Below are 21,005 nucleotides of genomic sequence, written 5' to 3' on the forward strand. Positions count from 1 at the left end.
TTCGTACAATTTCAGCCATTATCATTTAATTGATATGAAGTGAAGAAAATGAACAAGACAAAGCAAATACTTTACATTCTCATCATTTACTAAAAACAACTGACATACAGAATACGAACAATGATTTTTCCCACTGCAAGAAAAAGGGAAAACATTGTAATATCACTTGAAACTCTCAGAAAATTTACAATCTCAAACTATACAAAATATTCTTAATGCTTAATACAGACTACAAGTACAAGCACATACGGTATTGTGCCAGAAAGCTGTTTCAAATGAAGACTACATAATGTTGGACCCCTACCATTGCCAAGTGGACACAATGCTCTAAAAATAACAGCACTGGATAAAATTTGTTAAGAACAAGAACATAAAAATGACGAGTAATGCTGGCTAAACTGATATGTTGTTAACACATAGATCTTAGCCAATCAGAAGACTCATGTTTCAGATAAGGTGTCTCATTGGTTTGTTACCGGTGTTCGGCTCAACCAATCAGATTCCTTACTTGCTGAATGCTCTCATTGGCTCAAATAACTAAAAATACTTTGTGGTCGGTTTGACAGAATAGAAGGTTGTCTTTAATAATTATGTTCTGGTTTATGATTGCTATGATTATAAACAAAGACATTGATAACATTGTCAACTACATTTTCACTCTATACTTACATATCCATGCACAAGATCAACATGTACAATCTGCAAGATGTAAATTAAGAGTCGACAAAACACTACATTCAACACTGACAATCCTTTACAATAATTTCAGTTCTTTGTGCCTGCACCAAAAATACTCTACAACTTACAAATAACACCAACTATCATTTACTAGTATTTTTACACAGTAGATCTATGACACAGATATGTAATTTTGCTAAGTACACTCTTGTGAAATCATGCCAACTCTACAAATGTTACCAGCATTTTGATTACATCTCTTATTGGCCTTATTCAAGATTCACCAATTGAAAATGGGAACTTCCTAGTTTATAGTAAAGTACTCAAGAAAACGTTTATTAGCTTTTACTTGTAATTAAATCTGCTACATGATTATTGCATATTGATAAATCTTACAATGTACAGAAAGAGCTGTTGAAAAAAGTTAATTTTCTTGTCTTCAATCGGCTTGTTTGCTTGATATTTAGGACATGCATTGAGCAAGTGGTCAGATCTGAAATAATGTGCTTGCTCCCTGAAAGAGTTGCCAAAAACTTGGTATCTATCTTTCTCGGGGTTGTTTTTGTCTTTTTGTTTTGTTTCAAGGTAAAAGGAAAGTAAGTACAAACATGATGAAAAAGAAAAAAAGAGTTTGCATTCTGAAACATAATCATTTTGGCATTTATTTTGCACTACCACTTATTAGTAACCTTTTTTTACAGAAATCTTGGACAAGCATAAATTTAATTGGTATTACACAATGTACATTGTACATCTGTCACTATAGGCCATTCCATAAAATTGCTGTATATTATTTGCCCTAGAGTAGTCCCTAAGTTCTTTATAATTGCACTTGAAATTCCACTGCGGCATCACAATACTCATATTACTCATCATAATATACAGTCACTAAAACTCTGCAAACTTTTTCATAAGGTCTTCCAAGCTTTGCACTATTCCATTCAATCTCTCAGTAGTAATTCATGCCTAATTTCATTACAATGTCCTGGTTAGTGTAGTTTTTGAACAGACTTTATCTGATACTCCCCTTAACTTTGTAAATGAACTTTGATTCCTTGAAATATACACCATTGATATTAGCATCACAAAGATATGTATAAATCCTTTTTCTTATAAGTACCTTCTGCTTATCTATGATACTTTGTTTAACACAGCAACCACTGTAAGTTTTGGGAGGTCAACTATTATTTTGAAAATCAAATTAAAGTAACATTTTTCTCCAAGATGAATTTGATTTAGTGTCTCAAAACGTGAGAATTTTGCAACTTTAAGTATTGAGTAAGGATGATGAAATAGGTGCATAGAAAGTGGTCAAAAGAAATAAGCTGTAGAGACGATTTTTTCATGTTCTTGCTCTTTGATAGCTCTGAAAATGGCTCCATTAAAATTGTTCTGTGCTCTTTTTCAAAGGGACCATCATTTATCATGGAACTGGAAGGGATACTTTGAATTGACTACCGGGACTTTATACATACAAATGGATGAATAGTACTGGTATGCCCCCCTCTCCCCAAAAAACATCTTGGTTTGAGATAGTCTTATAGAAGAAAATTGATGATGAAAATACTGAAAATTTGAAAATATGAGATTTGCATGAATATTTCTCACCATCTCATATCCCAAAATATGACAACATCATCTTGTAGCACGCTTAATTCTGCACACCAGCAAAACCACTCAATGGTCCCAAAAAGGCATTTAGGTGAAAATTACCAATGGTTCACTGATTCTAACAAGACTTAAGTAATAGTGGCATTGGTCCCTATAAAATGTTATGTGTAATGTCCTCTGTCCCCTTTCGTAAAATGATGTCACAGTATCTTTCCACCAAAAATGACGTATTTCAGAGTTTCTGATGATTCCGAAATGTCAAAAGTAATTTTGTCTTCTTTTGGAAAAGTGAAAAACATTGGGTTATCATATTTCAAACATCTAATGAAGTAAATCCCCATCAAATTCTTTAGAGAAGGTTCATTTTCGTCTCTGCCAAAATATACAGCTAAAAGCAGCCCTTTCATAAACTGGAGATATTTGACTATACATTTCACCTACAAAATAAAGTCGGGTCTGGTCACCCCTAATTTGAAGTCCAGCAGCCCAAATTGCAGGCAACAAGTGGTGGAAATATCAAGGAAGTTGGAACACTCCATTTTGCCGTGGGGGTGGTCAGGCTTACATGGCCATGACTTGGTTGAACTCCCATTTCTGCGTTTTCGATGACTCGTCGCAGTCTGACATGAAGACCTGGTGGAGGATCTCGGAGCGGTCGAGGCACTTCCCAATTTTGTGACGCAGCATCTTTTTCTCCTGGGACAGAAAATAGATGGTCATTAAAAAAGCTGTACAAAACAGTTGATATCAACTGCTGATACAAACTAGGATTTAAGGCCTTTAAACTTTTTGTACTGTACTGTGTACTGGATGCATGTAACATGTAAAGGATGAATCATGTAAAAACCATATTAGGGGAATCAGACATGTAAATATGACAGAAAAAGTTGCGTTTCTCTACTGACAAAACATTGAAAGACACTCAGTTATACCTGACGTCTATAGTGACCTGAGGATCATTCATTCATAACAAATTGTTCATTCATTCAATCGTTCATTCATTTTCATACATTCATCTTTGGAAAGGTAAAAGGCAGTGGAAGAAGAGAGATGATCTCTGCCTTCCAATACTGTGCTCCAGACACAGTAGATAACAACTTATAGGGCCTCAAAAAAGGTTATGGGGCTACCTTTACCTTTTACAAAGATATGAAATTAAAACAATACAAAAATCACATGCAATATTCTCAACCTATATATATACAACATCTCACTTCATCGAACTCCCAGCCCCTGTACTTGGTATGCCCCGTGTCGCAGTGGTCCAGTTTGACCAGCGTCCCGACCACGTGGATGCACTGGTCGTACTGCGCCATCTCGTTGGCCTCGTTCAGACGGAACATCTGGTTCCCACCCATCCCGTGACAGCCCCCGATGCCCATCTCTCCGCCATCCTTGTGCCCCATACTGTCCAGGCACAGCCCAGAGTCTGTCCCTCGGATCTAACAAAAACAGAAAAAAAACAGAAGAGTTAGATGTGAATAATCATAGTACAGTAACTGTTACTGTCCATGACCCATACTGTCCAGGCACAGCACCAGAGTCTATCCCACGGATCTAACAAAACAGAAGAAACATAAAAAACATAGTTCCCAAGGAGGTTACAGCCACTGTAGTCAAACACAGAGTCCTGTTTACATTATATTCCTCAATTTGGCAAGATCGTCCTAGCTCACTTTCCTTCCCATATTAAGTGTAACCCTTTCCAGTAGCATCATTGGGATTTGAACTCTCAAACTTCTGGTACAAAAGTTCCCTGACTAGCTGATCATGCTGAAGTCTAACACAACATATGTCGAATGTTTGGAATGGGTTATAGAGGATTAAATTGAGCAGACCTCTCCCCATATCTTGTTCTTCGGGGGCAGTGGGAAGTGTTCAACGATGTCGTAGGCAATCTCCTCCATGAACCACTTGAAGCTTTTGCAGTGGTTCCTCTCTCTGTAACGAACAAAACAGCAATTAATCACTGCATCTATTTTAATCACTTGTATTGATATTAACCCTCAAACCACCGTATGGGGTCAAAACTGACCCCAGGCGTATATCAACATGTACCATTTTGTCATTTCGAGCCGAAAACAAAATTCCTTCTATGAGTTTGTTTGTATATATGTCTTATAACTTCTCGCAAGTTTTTACAGAGATTGGCTCTTTCTTGATTAAGTTATCCTAGAAAGTTTACGCATGGTCCAGTGGGGTCAAAACTGACCCCAGCAAAATCTGCATTCATTTTCCCTATTGTTTGATACTTGTCATCTAGTAACATGTATGATAAGGGTTATTATGATCATTGTTACAAAATACAATTTTGTAGAATCGTGAAAAAAACAATTTTTTTAAATGAACGTAAAGATTAATGACGTTGCGACGTATTATGACGTCGTTTATGTGATTTTATTGACGAAAACCAACAAATTGGGTATTTCCATATAATTCAAAGGTACACGATAAAACTTACATAGAAAGTATGTATGCTAAATCATAATATATCCAAAGACGTTATTTGTAGATTGCAACAGGAACGACGTCAAAATGACGTCATAAAATTAAATTCATTTCAAGTTACACTGGCAAAATCCGCCACCTTGGTTCCGGAATTCCGCCATCTTGAATTATTTTAAATGCATTTTTTCATCATATTACCTAATAACACAATAAAAATGGACCAAAACGTTCATATTAAAATTGTTTCTGTTTGAATAAACATGGTAATGATGAAATTTGAGGTTGAAATACATGTAGCCGGTTATAGCTAATCTAATTATATCGTCCGCCATCTTAGATTTTGACCGATGACGTAATCAAATATGTATAAATTATGAATATTAAATCATAAAAGTGATAGTGAATTAGATTGGTTGGAATTGTGCAGTTGAAAAAGACAGCCCTAGAATTACATTATTAAATCCAATATTAGTGACTTTTTCCAAATATGGCTCTAAAAAACCGGTTGCCATAGCAACATGAAAACATAGATTAGATATTTCATTAAGTTAAAGTTGTTGCCAACGAAATTTTAGCAAAGGTGACCAAGTTTGTTTGTTCTAGCGTAAGACATTCAGATGCTATATGACATCAAGTGTTGGCGCAGGCCTCAAAAGAGCTCGCTTGTCTGAAAAGCGTTAGTTGCAAAAGACGATGTTCCCTATTTTTGAATAAATTATGATAATGAGCAGCAATTATTCACACTTAATCATGTCAAACTGTCCCTTATAGATTACTTTGACTATGCATATATACAAACCACAACAATAGTCCCCAATAAAGCTATATTTTGTAGAAAACATTGTGGGGTCAGTTTTGACCCCATATGGTATAAGATTAGTCGTAAAAAAGCTACGGTGGTTTGAGGGTTAAACATCTTTACAAGCCTGGACTCAACAAAAACTGTCCACTACACTTTGTACAAGACTAGTTACCTGTCTGATTACATTCCATTTCATTCAAATATCAACACCTTAACAAAAGTCATAGAGTCATTAATTTTGAACGCAAATGAAGACTGGAGTTGTCTTGATGACATCTATCTTTTAAACAGGGTTAGATACAGAAGGCTTACATGTAGGTGTGAAAAGACAAATTTCAATGTGATCTTATTTCTTAACAAATTTGCAGTCGAGTGTCTGTGAAGCTGGTATAGCGTTACCAGACCGAGTTGACCAATAAGTCTTAGATTTTCCTGTTGAAACACAAAAATACAGAAAAATATACAAAATAGTGCAGACCTGAAGGCCACTAGCTCTGAGATGTCACCGTAGGGGTGGTTGCGGATTTCTGGACGGCTTGCATAGAAGTACTCCTTGTACTCATCCCACCACACCTCCACTACTCGCATGTAATTCTAGTGGGGAAATACGCAATAAGTTATCAAAATATACACTCAGCACTTATCAGTCCACTGACAGCCTTTAAGTTAATCAAAGCCTTTGAAATTAGTAAATATTTTACTATAATAATAAAAGTAATTCTAAGAAAGTTCTTAAATCAAATAGTGCAAAAGGCAAAGCAGAAGATCTAAACAGAAAGTGTCTTAGAACCCAGAAATGTTATCCTGTACTTCAAGACGTCAATCTTGAGCTGAAGACTTTTCTATTGTTCATAAAGTACTGTCAAATAAAGTAAAAACTTGTCTGGGTAAAAAATCATATTGTTACTGTTATTATTAGTATCATAAAGCTTCTAAATTGTGTACCTTACAGACCATAGATTTAACATTGCAATAAAAAAAGACTATTCTGAATACAATTGGATCTAAATTTTAGAGTCTCTGACAAGCAAAACAATTTCTACTTACCTTGCATGCAATTATAAACTACATGTAGTACAATCAAGTTGCAATTGAAGCAGAAGGTTGCTAACAGAAGAGGCTAACAGAAGAGGCTAAGATCTGCCTCCAACTTTTAATCACTCTTTTTGTTGTACCTACTTTTCTCTTACATGTACCTGTCCAGTACTTTCTATCAGGCACTAAACTGTGAAACCTTGTCAAATCTATATTTCTACCCTATAGACCATCTATTTTCTATCAGGCACAAACCTGTAGTACAAAAGACAACCTTGTCAAATCTATAACTTTACTCTACACAATCTATTTTCTATCGGGCACAAACCTGCAGCACCACAGACAACCCTGAGTTCGCGGGTGGAGGGTTCCCGGCCCAGCCCTCTAGGCGATAAATATGTCCGATTCGCGAACACGGCGTGAACAAAACTTCGCCTCCACACTGCCATATCTACGGATAAAATATGGCGGGGACACTTTATAGCTTTGGGGATTTAAGTTAATATTAGGGTTAGGAAAAACTCAGCAATTATTGAATCGGCAATGTATGTTTTGTGAACTTGTGTGACATGTTTTGATTAATGTTTTGTGAGTGTTTTGCAGTGTTTTTTTTGAGCGGCTGTTGTAAAATTTTGTTTGTTTGTTTGTTTGTGTGAAAATATGTTACAAAGGATGGAGAAATTGTGGGATATGTATGAATGTGAAAAGCTTGCCCGTCTGTCAGCAGTGATTGTGCATATAAACTTCAGAAAATAATAGACTAAGTTTGGAGAAAAGGAGGAATAAATTTTCATTAGAAAGCCCTTATCTGGACACCACTGTTTGCAAAATGCACATTCACACCTCTTGGCCTAGTAGGGCATGCCAGCCTGTGACCAGTGTAGGGGTTTCGAAGATGCCTTACCCTCTGAGGTGTTAGAAACCCCTTTAAAAGATATCATCATCAACAAATGATTTTTAACTCCGAGTCGGAGTCGATAAACATTATGCAATCCTTTTAAACTCAAAAGGTTTGCCCCAAATCAACAAAACCTTTGAACTGTTTTCTTGTCCACTTCTTAACACCAAGTCATAGGTTGTACCAGTCAGACTCTAACCAAAGGGGTGTTCTTTTCTATTCTGGACCAGACCAACCTGTATAACTATTGAAAACCCCACGTGTTGGAGGGGGGGGTTTCCTGCCCACCCCTTCAGTCGGTAAATGTGTCCTACCCGACTGCAAGGAACAGACAACACCTGGCCTCCGCACTGCCACACCTACAATGCAAGATCCAAACAATCAACAAGACCTTTAAAGGTTTAAGGTAGTCCCATAGCCCTTTTTTGGGGCTGCAGGGACTCTGTGTCTAGGGCACAGTATTGGAAGACGAAGCCCAACCTAATCTCCTTCCACCGGCTTTTACCTCCCCAACCGAAGTCAGGTACCCATTTTTACACCTGGGTGGAGTGAGGAAAGTCGTGTTAAATGCCTTTCCAAATGGCACAACATCGGTGGCATGTCAGGGGATTTGAACCCAGGAACTCTGGGTTCTGGCCCAAGCGTGCCAACACGACGCCACTAAAACGCTACAAAAGGCATTACCTATGTCCAATTTCCATAACACATCTTGGGTCAAACCACTCAAAACACAGGGGGTGTTCTAGGAGTGACCAACCTGAGTAAACACAAACCCCCCCTGTTTGGGAGGGGGGTTGCCAGCCCACCCGTGCATCCGGTAAATGTGTCCCACATGACTGCAGGGAACAAACAACACCTTGCCACCGCACATCCACACCTAAAATGTAAATCATGTAAGATCCACACTTTTAATCATATGTTTTCATCACGTTTTGGGCTGAGACTTCTTGTGGTTTCTTCCTCTGGATGCCGTGACCAAGCAGAACACTTTTTTTGACACAAATCTGTAGGACAGACCCAATGACAGCAATGCAAGCAGAAAATGCACAGGAAGACAACGAACTGAACAAAGCTTTGATACCTTGAAGTATCATAATACAAACAAGACAGCATGACAGAGGCCTTGAGGACAACCATTACACATACAAGGTTGAACCTCTGACACTGTCCGGTTGGACCAGATATCACAACAAAACACACATGATGTGGAAAATAAAGTCTTAGACAAAGCTCCAGGCATCCCAACTGACAAGGACACTTAAACATGCAACATGACCTCACACATGATAAAGCATGAACTTGGAAAGCATACAATGCACATAGGCTACATGTACATCTGTATATGTTACAGATGCTTTATAAGACAGGGAGAAGATACAAACAGGATGCTCCTTTTGCGTGCACCTCAACTTCGAACATGCATGAAGTCCTCATCATCTTTCGAATGGCAGAAAAACTTTACACATTGTCACATGTTTTCTAATTATCATACACTAAGTGTTGATTAAAAAAAAACAAGTTGCCTAACCCCCCTAACTGGCCTGAGTTAGTAAGGAACTAATAAGCCTTGGCTATCATGTAGCCCCCTACTCGTTCCAATACTGTATGACTTTTGTGTGGTTCTTTAATGTATTTTGGTGTGGATTTATTTTAATTGCATACAAAACTAGCTTTAATTTAATATCTCCTTTCTATTTATACATGATCATTTATTGGGGAATGATAGTTACTACATTAATTTGTGGAAGGATTCACATAACAGGTGACTATCACCTTAAATATGTCCCCCAAAAACCAGACTGTAAGGATCCACTCACACCGGGAAGGAAGCCTCTTTTCGATAAGGGTTAATGTGCTTGAGGTATACTTTGAATTTAAATTTATGTCCCATACAAAAGGATGTCCCTTAACCAAAGCTAGGTAACAATTTCAACAGTGTGTTGAGTGAGGAAATAGGACTAAGTGTAAAGTGACTTTCCCATTAGGGCACAGCACTGGGGCCTTATATAAGTCAACAACCCTGACCATATTGTCATTGACCACCTTACAGTGACTGTAAGACTAGATTCCAGTATCTGCAACCATGTCAGGAGACAGCTTCTGCTTCCTTTTGCACCCATGAGATCATCAGAATGGTTACCATAGCATTAGGCATCAGCCAAGCTTACAACAAGTTAATGCAGACTGTCCTGGAATCATGCAGGCACCTACTGGTGTAATTCAGCGGCTCTATGTTGGGTTAAGCGTTCCCCTGGGTGCCTGGCTTCACCCCAACAATTGCCCAGCCCCTATACAATCCAGCCTGCCAACCAACAACATCTAGCTTGTACATATATATACATGTATATATTGTACCCCCCAACATGTACTAAGCCTGGCATCAATCCTATTCTTTTAAACTCTACAGTTGTTTTTCAGCAAAGGAAGCTGGATGTTGGGAGATGGCTGGATGTGGGGGAAAAAGAAAAGAATGGCTGGCCCCCAGGGTACATTGCTCAGGTTAGTGTCTACAGCACTGGCCATGGGTCAGGAGCAATCATGCTCTCCTTCTGCCATACGTTCTACAGAACACCCCTTTTGGTGAAGTAGACTGGTCCAAAATCTTAACAATTTTCTTGATGCATTGAAGAATCACAGAGAGGATTCGTTGATGCAAGTCTTCAATATGCTTTTAAATTAAGAAGTTTCATTAGATATAAATTTAGTAGAGTCTGGATTTGGTGAGGGTGACATCTGGGTTTGAAAGGACAGCTTCTGTTGATTTTCATGGGGGCTAAAATAGGGGTTTCAAAGATATATTGAATCTCATACTAAAAGATTCTTATTAAGTTATAATTCCAGACTCCACAGCCAAAAAAATATTAAATTTGAAATGTTTTTTTTTTCAAATTTCACAAATTCCTGTACCTCAAAAGGTTTGGGCACCAAATCAACCAAAACGTTTTGCTGACATTTCTGCACATGGAATCTTGGGTTGTACCACTCTAAACACAGGGGTGTTCTGCCCTGTTCTGGGCCTGACCAACCTGTAGAACCACAGAGGACCCTGACTGCTGGGGAGGGGGGTTTCCTGCCCACCCCTTCAGCCGGTAAATGTGCCCCACCCGACTGCACGGGGTGAACAACACCTCGCCGCCGCACTGCCAGACCTAAAATGTAAGATCCAAACAATCAACAAAACAAGTGGGACTGTACATATAGCTAGTCTCCACCAAATACTCTCCACGCAGAGGTCGGTGGGGATGATTGTGACCATCTTATCATATGCCCCGTTTTTTGTCGGCACTCCCCACCGTTGGGTAGGGTAATAGAGAGCGACAATAAATGGGGCATATGATAAAAAGATCACAATCTTCCCCACATTTTTATCATTATTTGCCCCGTATTTTGTCGGCTCTCCCCACAGTTGGTTAGGGTTAGAGAGCGACAAAAAATGATAAAAAGGTCACAATTTTCCCCGCCAACCTCAGTCTGCTTGGAGAGTACCACCATACTGACTGATGGCTATAGAGAGAATAATTTGCCATGAGAGTTTGGCCACTATAGGTTTTCATTGAAGGAGGAATGTTAACCTTCCCGCGGACTAACTGTCCTAGCCAATTATTCCCCTTTTTTGCCAAATTCTCTGATCCATACTCCATAGGAAGGCCTGGTGGAGACTAGACTGTACCATCCTAAACACAGGGGTGTGGTAACCAGGACCAACCTGCATGAATACTGACTCCCCTGAGTTTTGGGGTTTGGGGTTTCCTGCCCACCCCTTCAGTCGGTAAATGTGTCCGACCCGACTGCAGGGAGTGAACAACACCTGGCCGCCGCACTGCCAGACCTACATTAAATTTTGTACATGCATTATGTATGGGTAAAATATAATAATCATAAACCACATCATTAACCCATACAGCAACCACAAACAGGTCTCATCTTGGTTCCAGTTTTCAGATACTTTTATCTTTGACATAAATAGATTATTTGATAAACTTTCATAACATTCCATTACTTTAATCTACTTGGATTACATTTTGCAACTTTATTAGTTATCAATTAGAAAACGAAACAGAGTTGCTAGAAAATATGCATCTGCATGGTTGGATTTCTAATTTGACATATTGTTTTGAAGATGTTCCTTTCCTCGGATTTGAGACAAAAGTGGTCTTTTCTTCAAATCCCTTGAAGCATTAAAGCAGAACAAAACTTGACATAATTGTTAACATGGTTAAGAATTCAATTCATAATCTTCCTTTGGGTTGAGCATGACTGTTAGTCAGCAAGCGTGAAATTGTACATGTAACGTTGCCTGCTGGGCACATTTAGAACAACAAACGCCTTGTAAAAGCTGCAACGTTAACTGAACCAACATGTATGATGTAAGCAGTCAAATTTAGAAGCAACACAGCGTAGCACTGGCAAACAGTGCAACAAAACGCAGCAAACAGTTATGAACTGTGCAACTTGTTGAACCGAGATACATAGTTAACACATGATAGAACAGGAAAGGGACAGACATTTTGTGTGTGAGATGGTGTGAATGCTGTGTTGGAGGTAAATGATTGTGTCAGTTGGTGTCAGTAACTGTTGTTATGTGTGAACTGTTGCTGCAACACATGATTTCAAATTTTATCATTAATATAACAATCAACAACATAATGATGTTCTGTGAACACAAAGCTTGAATCACCTTATGAAACTTTTTTGTTTTGCTAAAATTTCCCTGTGTTATATATCGAAATTAAAGCTTCTGAATCAATAAATGCTATGGTAATGGTGATTGCCATCAATATAAAGAAACATTTAAGAGGCAGTAATTTTGCGATAGTTTGGAATTAGAAGGTGCAATGATGTTGTTTTTGCTTGTTTCTTGTACTGTTCAAAATAGAAAATCAACTATTTGAAATTTCCCTCTTTCGCTGAAATAATTGAAAAGAAATTAGCCAAGGTTAGTGCAAATAAGCTGCAAAACTGTTTCATAAGCTGATGTTGAGCAACAACAAGATTATGAAAGCCTTTAAAACAATTTACACAATGTTAGCTTTATCTTTAGCAGAATCACATCATAAATGCAATGCACAGAAATAACTGGACAATGAAAAATGAATTTTTCAGGAAAGTTGTTACTTGTAATTTGAAATAAACAACAGATCAGTATATATTCTTACTACATTTGTAGTCACATACATTGAAAAAATTAATTTATCAATGAAAACAGTTGTTTGTTTGTATAAGATAATAGTTTTCAAAGACTAAGATTATGTCATCTAATTAAAAGAAGTCATCTTCTTAAAAGAAATGAGACGTACCTTGTAAGAGATCTCAAAGTTCTCCCCTCCCCAAATCTTGAGTCCAGGGTCGTAAAGACCCAGCTCGAAGAAGTACTCCCTGTCAATGGCAAACAGCCCTCCCGCCATGGCAGGGGACCTGAGAATGGAACAGTTTTATGTAGTTTCAGCTCCTTAACCTTCAGCATGCTAAGGTAGTTGTTTGGCACCAAATTTACATTGGCTATGGAGTTAAGAAGCAGGGAGAATGTTAGTAAAAGTTAGGCATCCTTCCATTGTAAACATAAAGAGAAACAGGTTCAATTTATCCAAAGTTTGCACAATTTTTTCCATACACAAATCATTTTATTCATTCCTTCGTGTCAGTTTATCAACTTATTCCTTCCTTCACTCCTTTGTTTTACGTTACTCACTCACTCACTCACACTCACTCACTCACACTCTCACTCACTCAATACCTGTCAGTCAGTCAGTGAGTTTGTCAGTTTATAAAATAATATAGTCTTTACGTCAGTTCTTGTCCGTGTCTGTCACCTGAAACAAAGAATGCTTTTCAATGTAGATTCAAAAAATCCATGTAGGGTACACACATTCAGCAGTATACTTTACAGCACAGATTACAATCAGCTAAGAGACCAAGGAAGGTGGTCAAGTCCCTACATTATTAAACAATGACAGCATAGCCCCACTATTTTGTTGCAGAAGAATATAATTGAATGTGTAGAATGAGAACTAGCAGCTTGACAAGTTTCCCTGGGCCAATAGGAGTAGGAAAATTGCAGATTTTGTACCCATGCCTGAGAATGGATCACATCTCTTTGAGTTCTCCCCACCCTGGGGCACCTACCTGTAAGGCTCAGTGTGATATTTATGCCTGGCTCTTTCTCTGGCTATGTTGGGAACTCTCTACCACAGCAGACTCCAGTAGCTTAACCCTACCCGAAGGGACACATCCCCAACCCTCAAGACTCTTCCACATCCCTGGGGTCCTCCTAACCCTTGGGGCACGTACCTGTAAGGCTCAGTGTGATATTTATGTCTGGCCCTCTCCCTGGCTGTGTTGGGAACTCTCTTCCACAGCAGACTCCAGTCCCATGCGCCGCGGGCATGTCCGTACTCGTCCCCACCGCCCTGCCCGTAGATGTTGTAGTTGTTGCCGTCAATCACGTCGATCAAAGGCACAGTGCAGGTGGTTCTGGGAAGGGAGATGGGAAGGGAGGTGAGCGAGAAAATAAATGTATCGAGAAACAAACACATAAAATGGTCAATCAGAATCAGATGCTGGACACAATTTGCAACACAATTTGCAGGACTGGTGGTTCTGGGAAGGGGAGACGGGGCATGGTGAGGGAGACATGAATGTGGGGATGAACACACAATGAAATACGAACAAAATCGTGGATCAGAATCAAATGCTGGACCACACTGCGAGTTTGCAACACAAGTTGCAGAAAAGATGTAATTTTCAAGATGGCAGACAAAGATTGCAACTTTGTAACTAAGTACAAATAATAAAGCTGAGTAAAAAAAAAAATAGCAGCGTATTTCCATCCATGTATATGCCTTTTGCCCTAATTTCATCATCAAATTTTTAACAGTCAACATTCAGTAAGATTTTGGAAAAGAAATGATCCAAAGATTCTACATTGAAAAACTGAACACCAGAACTTAATATATTATCAATAAAACATATAAATGTTTCAGATCTGCACTTTTTGAGTTAATACTTCCTTCTCTATCTCACCTGTTGACAGCTATAGGTGATATGAGTGCAGGAGCCCAGTTTATGCCAACTTCACAGTGGGAGTCCAGGTAGACTAGAATCTTGCCTCTCTTGGCCTCCCGTGCCCCGATGCTTCGTGCCTGGATCAGCCCTTCTCTCTGTTTGTTCCTGACTAGCTTCACCAAGCCCTTGAACTGGACTATGTAGTCATCCAGCTTCTGCTTCCAGTGTTCTGAAACAAGTCAAACATAGGAGCATAAAAAGGATAAAGTACAGTTATTTTGTCACTAGTTGTCGCTAGTGCAGGTTTGTCTGTATTGACTAATGCAGACAAACCTTACCCTGTACCAAATCTTACCTGTTAAAATGTCAAAAAAGTTGCTCTTAGACTACAAGCCTGTATGGATCAACTAGAAGCTGTAAGTGTTAAGAAAAAATTCAAATTGCATTTTTTCCGCATTTCATAAGATGTAGTAATGATCCATACAGCAAAAAAAAAATCAACAAATTAGTTACCGGCATCTGTATCCCATACAAGGCTGGTATAGGTTAGGTGCAGTTAAACATCAGAAATGGCTTCAATAAATTGTATACCCATGCAGTGTGCATGTGTCTCAGACTCTGCAGAGTTCATGACATGCACCCAAAGTAATCTAAACACCAAGGAGGTCTTTTATGATTACAAAATGTTTACCGCAAACACATTTGGCCTTCTAGCCTTATATATCTCACCTTTCGTACTGAAGTCATCCACCAGGACAATCTCAGCCAGCAGTTCGGGCGGGGTCCTCTTGATGACGCTGTGCACCGTTCTCATGACAACGGACCACGCCTCGTTGTAGAACACGATGATGACGCTCATGTTGGGCAGTTTGGTGTCGTAGTGCCAGTACTTACACCTGACAGGGAAATAATCATAGATATGCACATGTCACATTTTCTAATCATACATGTATCACTTTTGGGGGGTCCCGGGCATAACAGCAGGTTTTTCTGCCCAGAACCCAGTGGTCCCAGGATCGAATCCCCTGATGCCACCGACGTTATGCCCTTAGGAAAAGGCACTAAATCACAAGACTTCATATATTTTCACCCCACTCCACCTATTAAGTGTCAAAACAGGCATATTATGTGCTGGTCAGGACACCAGCAATAGCTGCCTGTGTCCCACGTGTATTGCACCGTAACGGTTGCAAATCTAATAAAATCAACATACATGTTATAACGTTATATACACTATATGAATGTTGGAACTGGTAACCTAGAACCAGTATATCTACAAGTACAAGTCATTTGAAAAACACACTGTTAGACAGTTATACATAGAATGGAATCTTTCAATATGAAAAAATATATAAATCTAGTGAACACGACATGGTGTATTCCGTATCACCCTAATCACATGAGTAACATTTACCAAGAATATAATCTAGCATTACTTACTCTGGATCTCGTATGTCTTTGATTGTTCTGTCCAGTGAGATCTTGTCGCTGGCCACGATGTTGAAACCAAACTCCTTGATACTCTTGGCTATGTCCTCCTTATACTCCGGACCTACAGATGGAAAGAAAAAGCCCAGATAAACAATCAAAACCAAGGAATAAGTAGTACAACTTGATGAAGGTTAATTGTCGATGACATCCAGGTAATAAGATATGCCAAATGACAGTTACTTATTAAGCAACTATTTAGAATTCTATCTAGTTGCTTGAGTAAATGGCATTTGGCACAAGGAGTATATAATATAATAATAAGTACTTCTTAAGTGGATTCTGAATCACTAAAAAGAGTTGTTTTCAGGGTGACCTCAGTCTGTAAACCCATGCCACTAAATATGCCCTTTCAGTGTATTACTAATATACACAACAGAATTCTTTCTACCACTGAAAAAACTTAAAACACCACATAAAACTAATTTCCTCTTCTTTAACGATATCAATTCCCCACAAAAATAAACAAATTTACAGTTCAATACAGACCGAGTTTGAACGGGATGGAGCCCTCTCCCGGTGCATCTGGTATTTTCTCTGGCTCTGGCTCCCAGTTTCCGAGCTCGCCTGGTTTCATGACGGCGGGACGGTACTTCACATTGTTGCCACTCCTTCTCATGTTCTCAGCAATTTCTGGACCTGAAGCAAGATAACATTTTCAGCAATGAAAGACTTTTTCCTCCAAAATATTAAAGACAGAAGTAATGGACAGATCCCACATAGTATAGCCCCGCCCATGCACCTCGGTCAAAACATAGAAATGATGAATAAAAATATAGAAATGCCAAATAATTGACCAACATACAATTGCTCTCTCATTAATCAAACTATCATCGAGTGAAGTGCTAACTCAGTGCTAGAGTCAGATGGACCATAAGGATTGGTCCATTTGGTGTTAGCTGTTAAGAGACATGTACAATCACTAGAGGATCTCACCTTATATCAAAGGGCATGCAATTCCCTGAAGAAGATGACAGACAGTCATCAAAACATTGGCTCTTGCTAGATATGTGTACTCTCTAAGCAGAGGATGGGTTCCGGCAGGTTTTTGACGTGTTTTTAGGCGTTTTTGTCGGGACCTACAGCTCAGTCCCTTGTCGTCAAAAACCTAGCTGAACCCATCCTCTGCTTGGAGAGTAAGATATGTGCACGTGGTTGTGAATAAAGAACTTTGTTATTCACAAACCTGATGAAATTATTCAAGATCTCACCTCTTCTCGGCGCTCCGACCTGCGGCTGTTTGGCGTCTCCATCCTTCTCCTCCTCGTGTCGGCTGTCCTCCTTCTTCCTCCCCTCTCTCACCGCCTTCAGGTCCACCTCCAGTCCGTCCACGTGAGGGATTCCCGCACCCTTCACGTGTTCGTGTCTCGGGTGCTCCTCATCTTCGTCCTCCTCCCCGATGAAGTTGGGAACTTTCAGCTGAGGCATCTGATTGTCCTTCTCTCTGTTGGGTACGAAGAGCCTGTCCCCCTGGAACTGTTTCTCCCATTCGTCTCTTCTCTCCTGCCATGGGGGGTTGTTTCTTCTCCTTTCACCACCTTTTGTTTCCTAAAGAGAACATAAAAACACTTTTAATTATATTCAGAATAGACTTGAATTTCAGGGTTAGCAAGAGCACTCTTTTTTTGCAGCATTGAAAGGGAAAAAACTGATCAAGGCCTGACAGTACTAGCGGGATTGGGTATTGCTGCACCTGAAAAACCTGTCACGTAAAATATGCAATTTATCAAATATGCGACTTTTCCGGGGTGGGGGTAGGGGTGCTGGACAGGCAAGAGGAAAGGTTTCCGTTCAGACCTGGAAGTCTGGATATCAAGATGTTACTCTGTACTAGTAGACCCTGTTTTAGCAAAATGTTTTATTCAAAAGCTCTGAAACTTTTTCTTTAACAGACACCAGTCCTTTTGGTTATTTTAGACAAAATTATCCTTTTCTATTGTTTCTTAAACAATAATTTGACTTTCTACCAAATGTCCTTTGCCTAATCTTGCAAAGATGATTCACAACTCTCTGTTTTACTGAAAGCTGTTGAGACCCTACAGTACAGTATAGAGAGCAGGATATGCTTCCTTCTTCAACAACAGCTGTTACAACACTTCTTTTGTTCAGGTCAGTTCAGATCAATAATAGTCATATGTCATGAAAACCACAGACATCCCAACACAAGGTCTGGTACCAGCTGCTATAATATAGCTTTATATGTAAGTCAGAGCACTTCGCATAGCAAAAGTATGCGCATATTTGCTGTGTTGTCAGTGTTCGCAGAGGAGTCCCAGTGGGGAAAATCATGAAAATAAAACAACAGCGAACGTTCCAAGATTCACACTAGATGTAAATGAAGCCTTTCACTTCTTCTATTTATTGAATAATATCTATTATGGTAGAATGTAATCAGGAAATGGAGTACTTTACTTAGTGTCATCAGTGTCTCAAACACTTTAAGAACTTTGATCAGAAACTCCCAAAATACAAGCATATCTTTATTCTGTTGACAGTGCCACACTGCATGTTTGTACAGTACTAGTATGTTATCTTTACATGTTAGTAATCATTTACAAGTCTACAAAAGTGCAAAAATTCACTAATTACTGTTCATATCTCTCTACCTTTTTACAGCATTGGCCCATTTCATGAGCACCGTAAGGGTAATATTTCCGTCATTAATAATTCATATTTGGTATTTGCACATTACATTCATTGGATCTCCTTACAATAAACATGACTGGCTACTGCATACATATACTACTAGGCCATTTTGAGTACTGATAATGAATAAAACCTAAAAAGCAAATATTGAACCAAGAACTTACAAGACAAGGTGGTAATAATGTAACAATAATTATTAACAGTACTTTTACAAATTGGATATTGAAGTATCAAATATAAACCATTACTCTATTTAGTTTGTTTGAATTGCATACCGGCAAACCACCTCATGGCGTAACAGTCACCAAACGTACTGGATATCCAGGCAGATTTATTTAAACCACTCACACTAGGATGGACCCCTGTTCTTCTCAATAGGTTGCTCTGCCCTCAAACATGGGACATCCTTAACTTAACTGTCTTAAGGTACGTCGCTATACTAGCGAGCTATAGAAGCAGCAGCAGGTATATGTACTCATTTTCATACTTGAGCCAAGTGAGGAAACTGGTGTAAAGTGCCTTTCCCAAGGGCAAAACACTAATATCAGGATTAGAACTCAATACCTCCAACTTCCAGCTTCTTCAAAATGAGTCAACATCCCCACAGTAAACCACTGTGCCACCACTAGTAAAATATCTATCTCAAACACATTGTTTTGTGATGGGATTTTCCATTATCTGGCACACAGCTGATATTAGAAGGCAAATATTCAAGTTGGATAAACATGAATGATGCTGTGTTGAAACAGCTTGTGCCAGACAAATTACCGACAACATGTACACAAGTCATGTACTAGTACTAGTGGCCAATGGCACAATCAGAGATTTCAAACCTCCTTGCCATTGGTAACAGCTTGCAGCATATTTTTAAGCCACCATGATCCTATTTCTAAAGCTTAAGAAGCTCAGTCAAAGGCCAGCAAGGCATGTAGTAAAAAAAAAATACTGTAAAACTTGACATGTTCGCAGCAGTTTTAGCAGTTTTTTTTTTTTTTACTTCTTATCGTGAAACCATGAGACTGTGATTTATGTGTTTTATATTTCTACCTGCGGCAGTACTCGCTAGTAGCAGATTTACCACTGCGAAAACATCATTTTCCCTCCTACAGGGAAAGTAATTCCTGGCAAAAATAAATGAATTTACAGTGCGGTATTTCTCAAATGCATCTTTCTTTTTGTTATCTAGTTTTAGGAAAAAAATTGAAATGTTATGTGTATATGTCAACAGCATAATGTTCAAGCCAAGAGCACAACTTCCCCTCTAGGAAAAACAAGATGTCGGAATGTTCCTTAATTTTTTCAGATTTAAGAATGTCATTTCTATTTTCTGTCGCACAAACCGTGCTTATAGGTGTTATACGTTGTTTGATGATAATAAGAGTCTTAAGATAAAGGGAGTGTGACTGAGTGTGACATAACATTTTCATACACTCCTGCGTGCCTGTGAAGCTGGTGTGTTCTGCCGAAGGGCGGTTATACCGGTTAATCAATACAAACACAAACATAATCTGTGGAATTTACCTTTCTTTCCATATGTCAACAAGACTTTTCAGAAGTACCAAAAACAAAACAATGAAAACTTTAAACCATTTTCAGAATCTATCTTCAAGAGAAGTATTGAAATAAATGCTAGTTTGTCAATTCAAAAACCTTACATTCTTCAACCACTAAGCAACTCAAGCAGCTATTTACTTAAGGAATTGAGAAACCGTCTTAAGTTATTGTTGTATGTTAAGCACCTGGAAATATTGACCTGGACGAGTCCATGTCTGGATACAGGGGGGACAGGTGTGTTTCCACGTCACCGCGGGGGGGGGGGGGGCGATTTAGGAACAGGTGTCAGACAAATACATGTCATAAAATATCTATACATACAATCCAAGAAACTAAAATTCCTCTTAAGCGTTCTCAAAATTTGTTTGAAGCACACGAATTCTGTTTGTGTAAAGGAATTTTAAGTCGTAAAATTTGATACACAACTTCCTTGCTTCTATTAAAGCGAGTAGTACTACGAGAAAAACAGCACAGCCAAATGAACACTAACGTATCTTTAAAATGTACTTTTCTTCTGTAGAAGATATGTTTTCTAGCAGCTATAAAGAAAGTTTGAGTCCACTCACCACAGCATTTTCATCGATTCCACGAGTAAAGATCCACACGACGAAAAAGAACACTCCGACAACAGTCGCGCTTCTGATGACAAAACTTGGGCGTAACCTCATCTCAGCAAAGCGGCAAACCCTGATAGCATCCTACGAACTTACACCCTAAGATTGGGAACGGAATATATTAAAGATCTGGGTTAAAAACTTAAAGAAAACGCCGGGAAGTGAACTCGGAACCACACAGCCAGTGTGTGTATGTGTCTTACGGGCATGCGTATCGCGGGGTGACCTA

At 38.9% G+C, this 21,005-nt stretch overlaps 1 protein-coding gene across 2 annotated transcripts; it reads right to left on the bottom strand.

Moving 5' to 3' along the window:
- Positions 1 to 67: 67 nt before the first annotated feature.
- On the bottom strand, positions 68 to 21,005 carry LOC136425987 (N-acetylgalactosaminyltransferase 7-like). Of its 2 annotated transcripts, none has more exons than XM_066414903.1 (13): positions 20,729 to 21,005; positions 17,174 to 17,510; positions 16,452 to 16,601; positions 15,915 to 16,026; positions 15,204 to 15,370; positions 14,493 to 14,703; positions 13,761 to 13,943; positions 12,770 to 12,887; positions 10,499 to 10,621; positions 6,018 to 6,133; positions 4,128 to 4,230; positions 3,504 to 3,731; positions 68 to 2,985 (listed from the first exon to the last, which is right to left on the bottom strand). In XM_066414903.1, exons 1-13 carry the CDS (start codon positions 20,828 to 20,830, stop codon positions 2,851 to 2,853), a joined length of 2,085 nt encoding a protein of 694 aa, XP_066271000.1. In that variant the 5' UTR covers positions 20,831 to 21,005; the 3' UTR covers positions 68 to 2,850. The 2 variants fall into 2 exon arrangements, with proteins under 2 accessions (XP_066271000.1, XP_066270999.1); XM_066414902.1 differs by lacking the exon at positions 10,499 to 10,621 and adding an exon at positions 6,903 to 7,025 and having other exon boundaries at positions 20,729 to 21,004.

The sequence above is a fragment of the Branchiostoma lanceolatum genome, chromosome 19 (genome assembly GCF_035083965.1).
Source record: "Branchiostoma lanceolatum isolate klBraLanc5 chromosome 19, klBraLanc5.hap2, whole genome shotgun sequence".
In the NCBI taxonomy this organism is placed as follows: Eukaryota; Metazoa; Chordata; class Leptocardii; order Amphioxiformes; family Branchiostomatidae; genus Branchiostoma; species Branchiostoma lanceolatum.

What these genes read in the sequence shown, in the direction of transcription:
- LOC136425987 (XM_066414903.1), bottom strand. Translation starts at nt 20,830, where the DNA reads ATGAGGTTACGCCCAAGTTTTGTCATCAGAAGCGCGACTGTTGTCGGA. An exon ending in TCAGAGCTAGTGGCCTTCAG is followed by an intron (nt 4,231 to 6,017) that starts GTCTGCACTATT and finishes TGTTCGTTACAG; the next exon opens with AGAGAGGAACCACTGCAAAA. An exon ending in AGAACAAGATATGGGGAGAG is followed by an intron (nt 3,732 to 4,127) that starts GTCTGCTCAATT and finishes TGTTTTTGTTAG; the next exon opens with ATCCGAGGGACAGACTCTGG.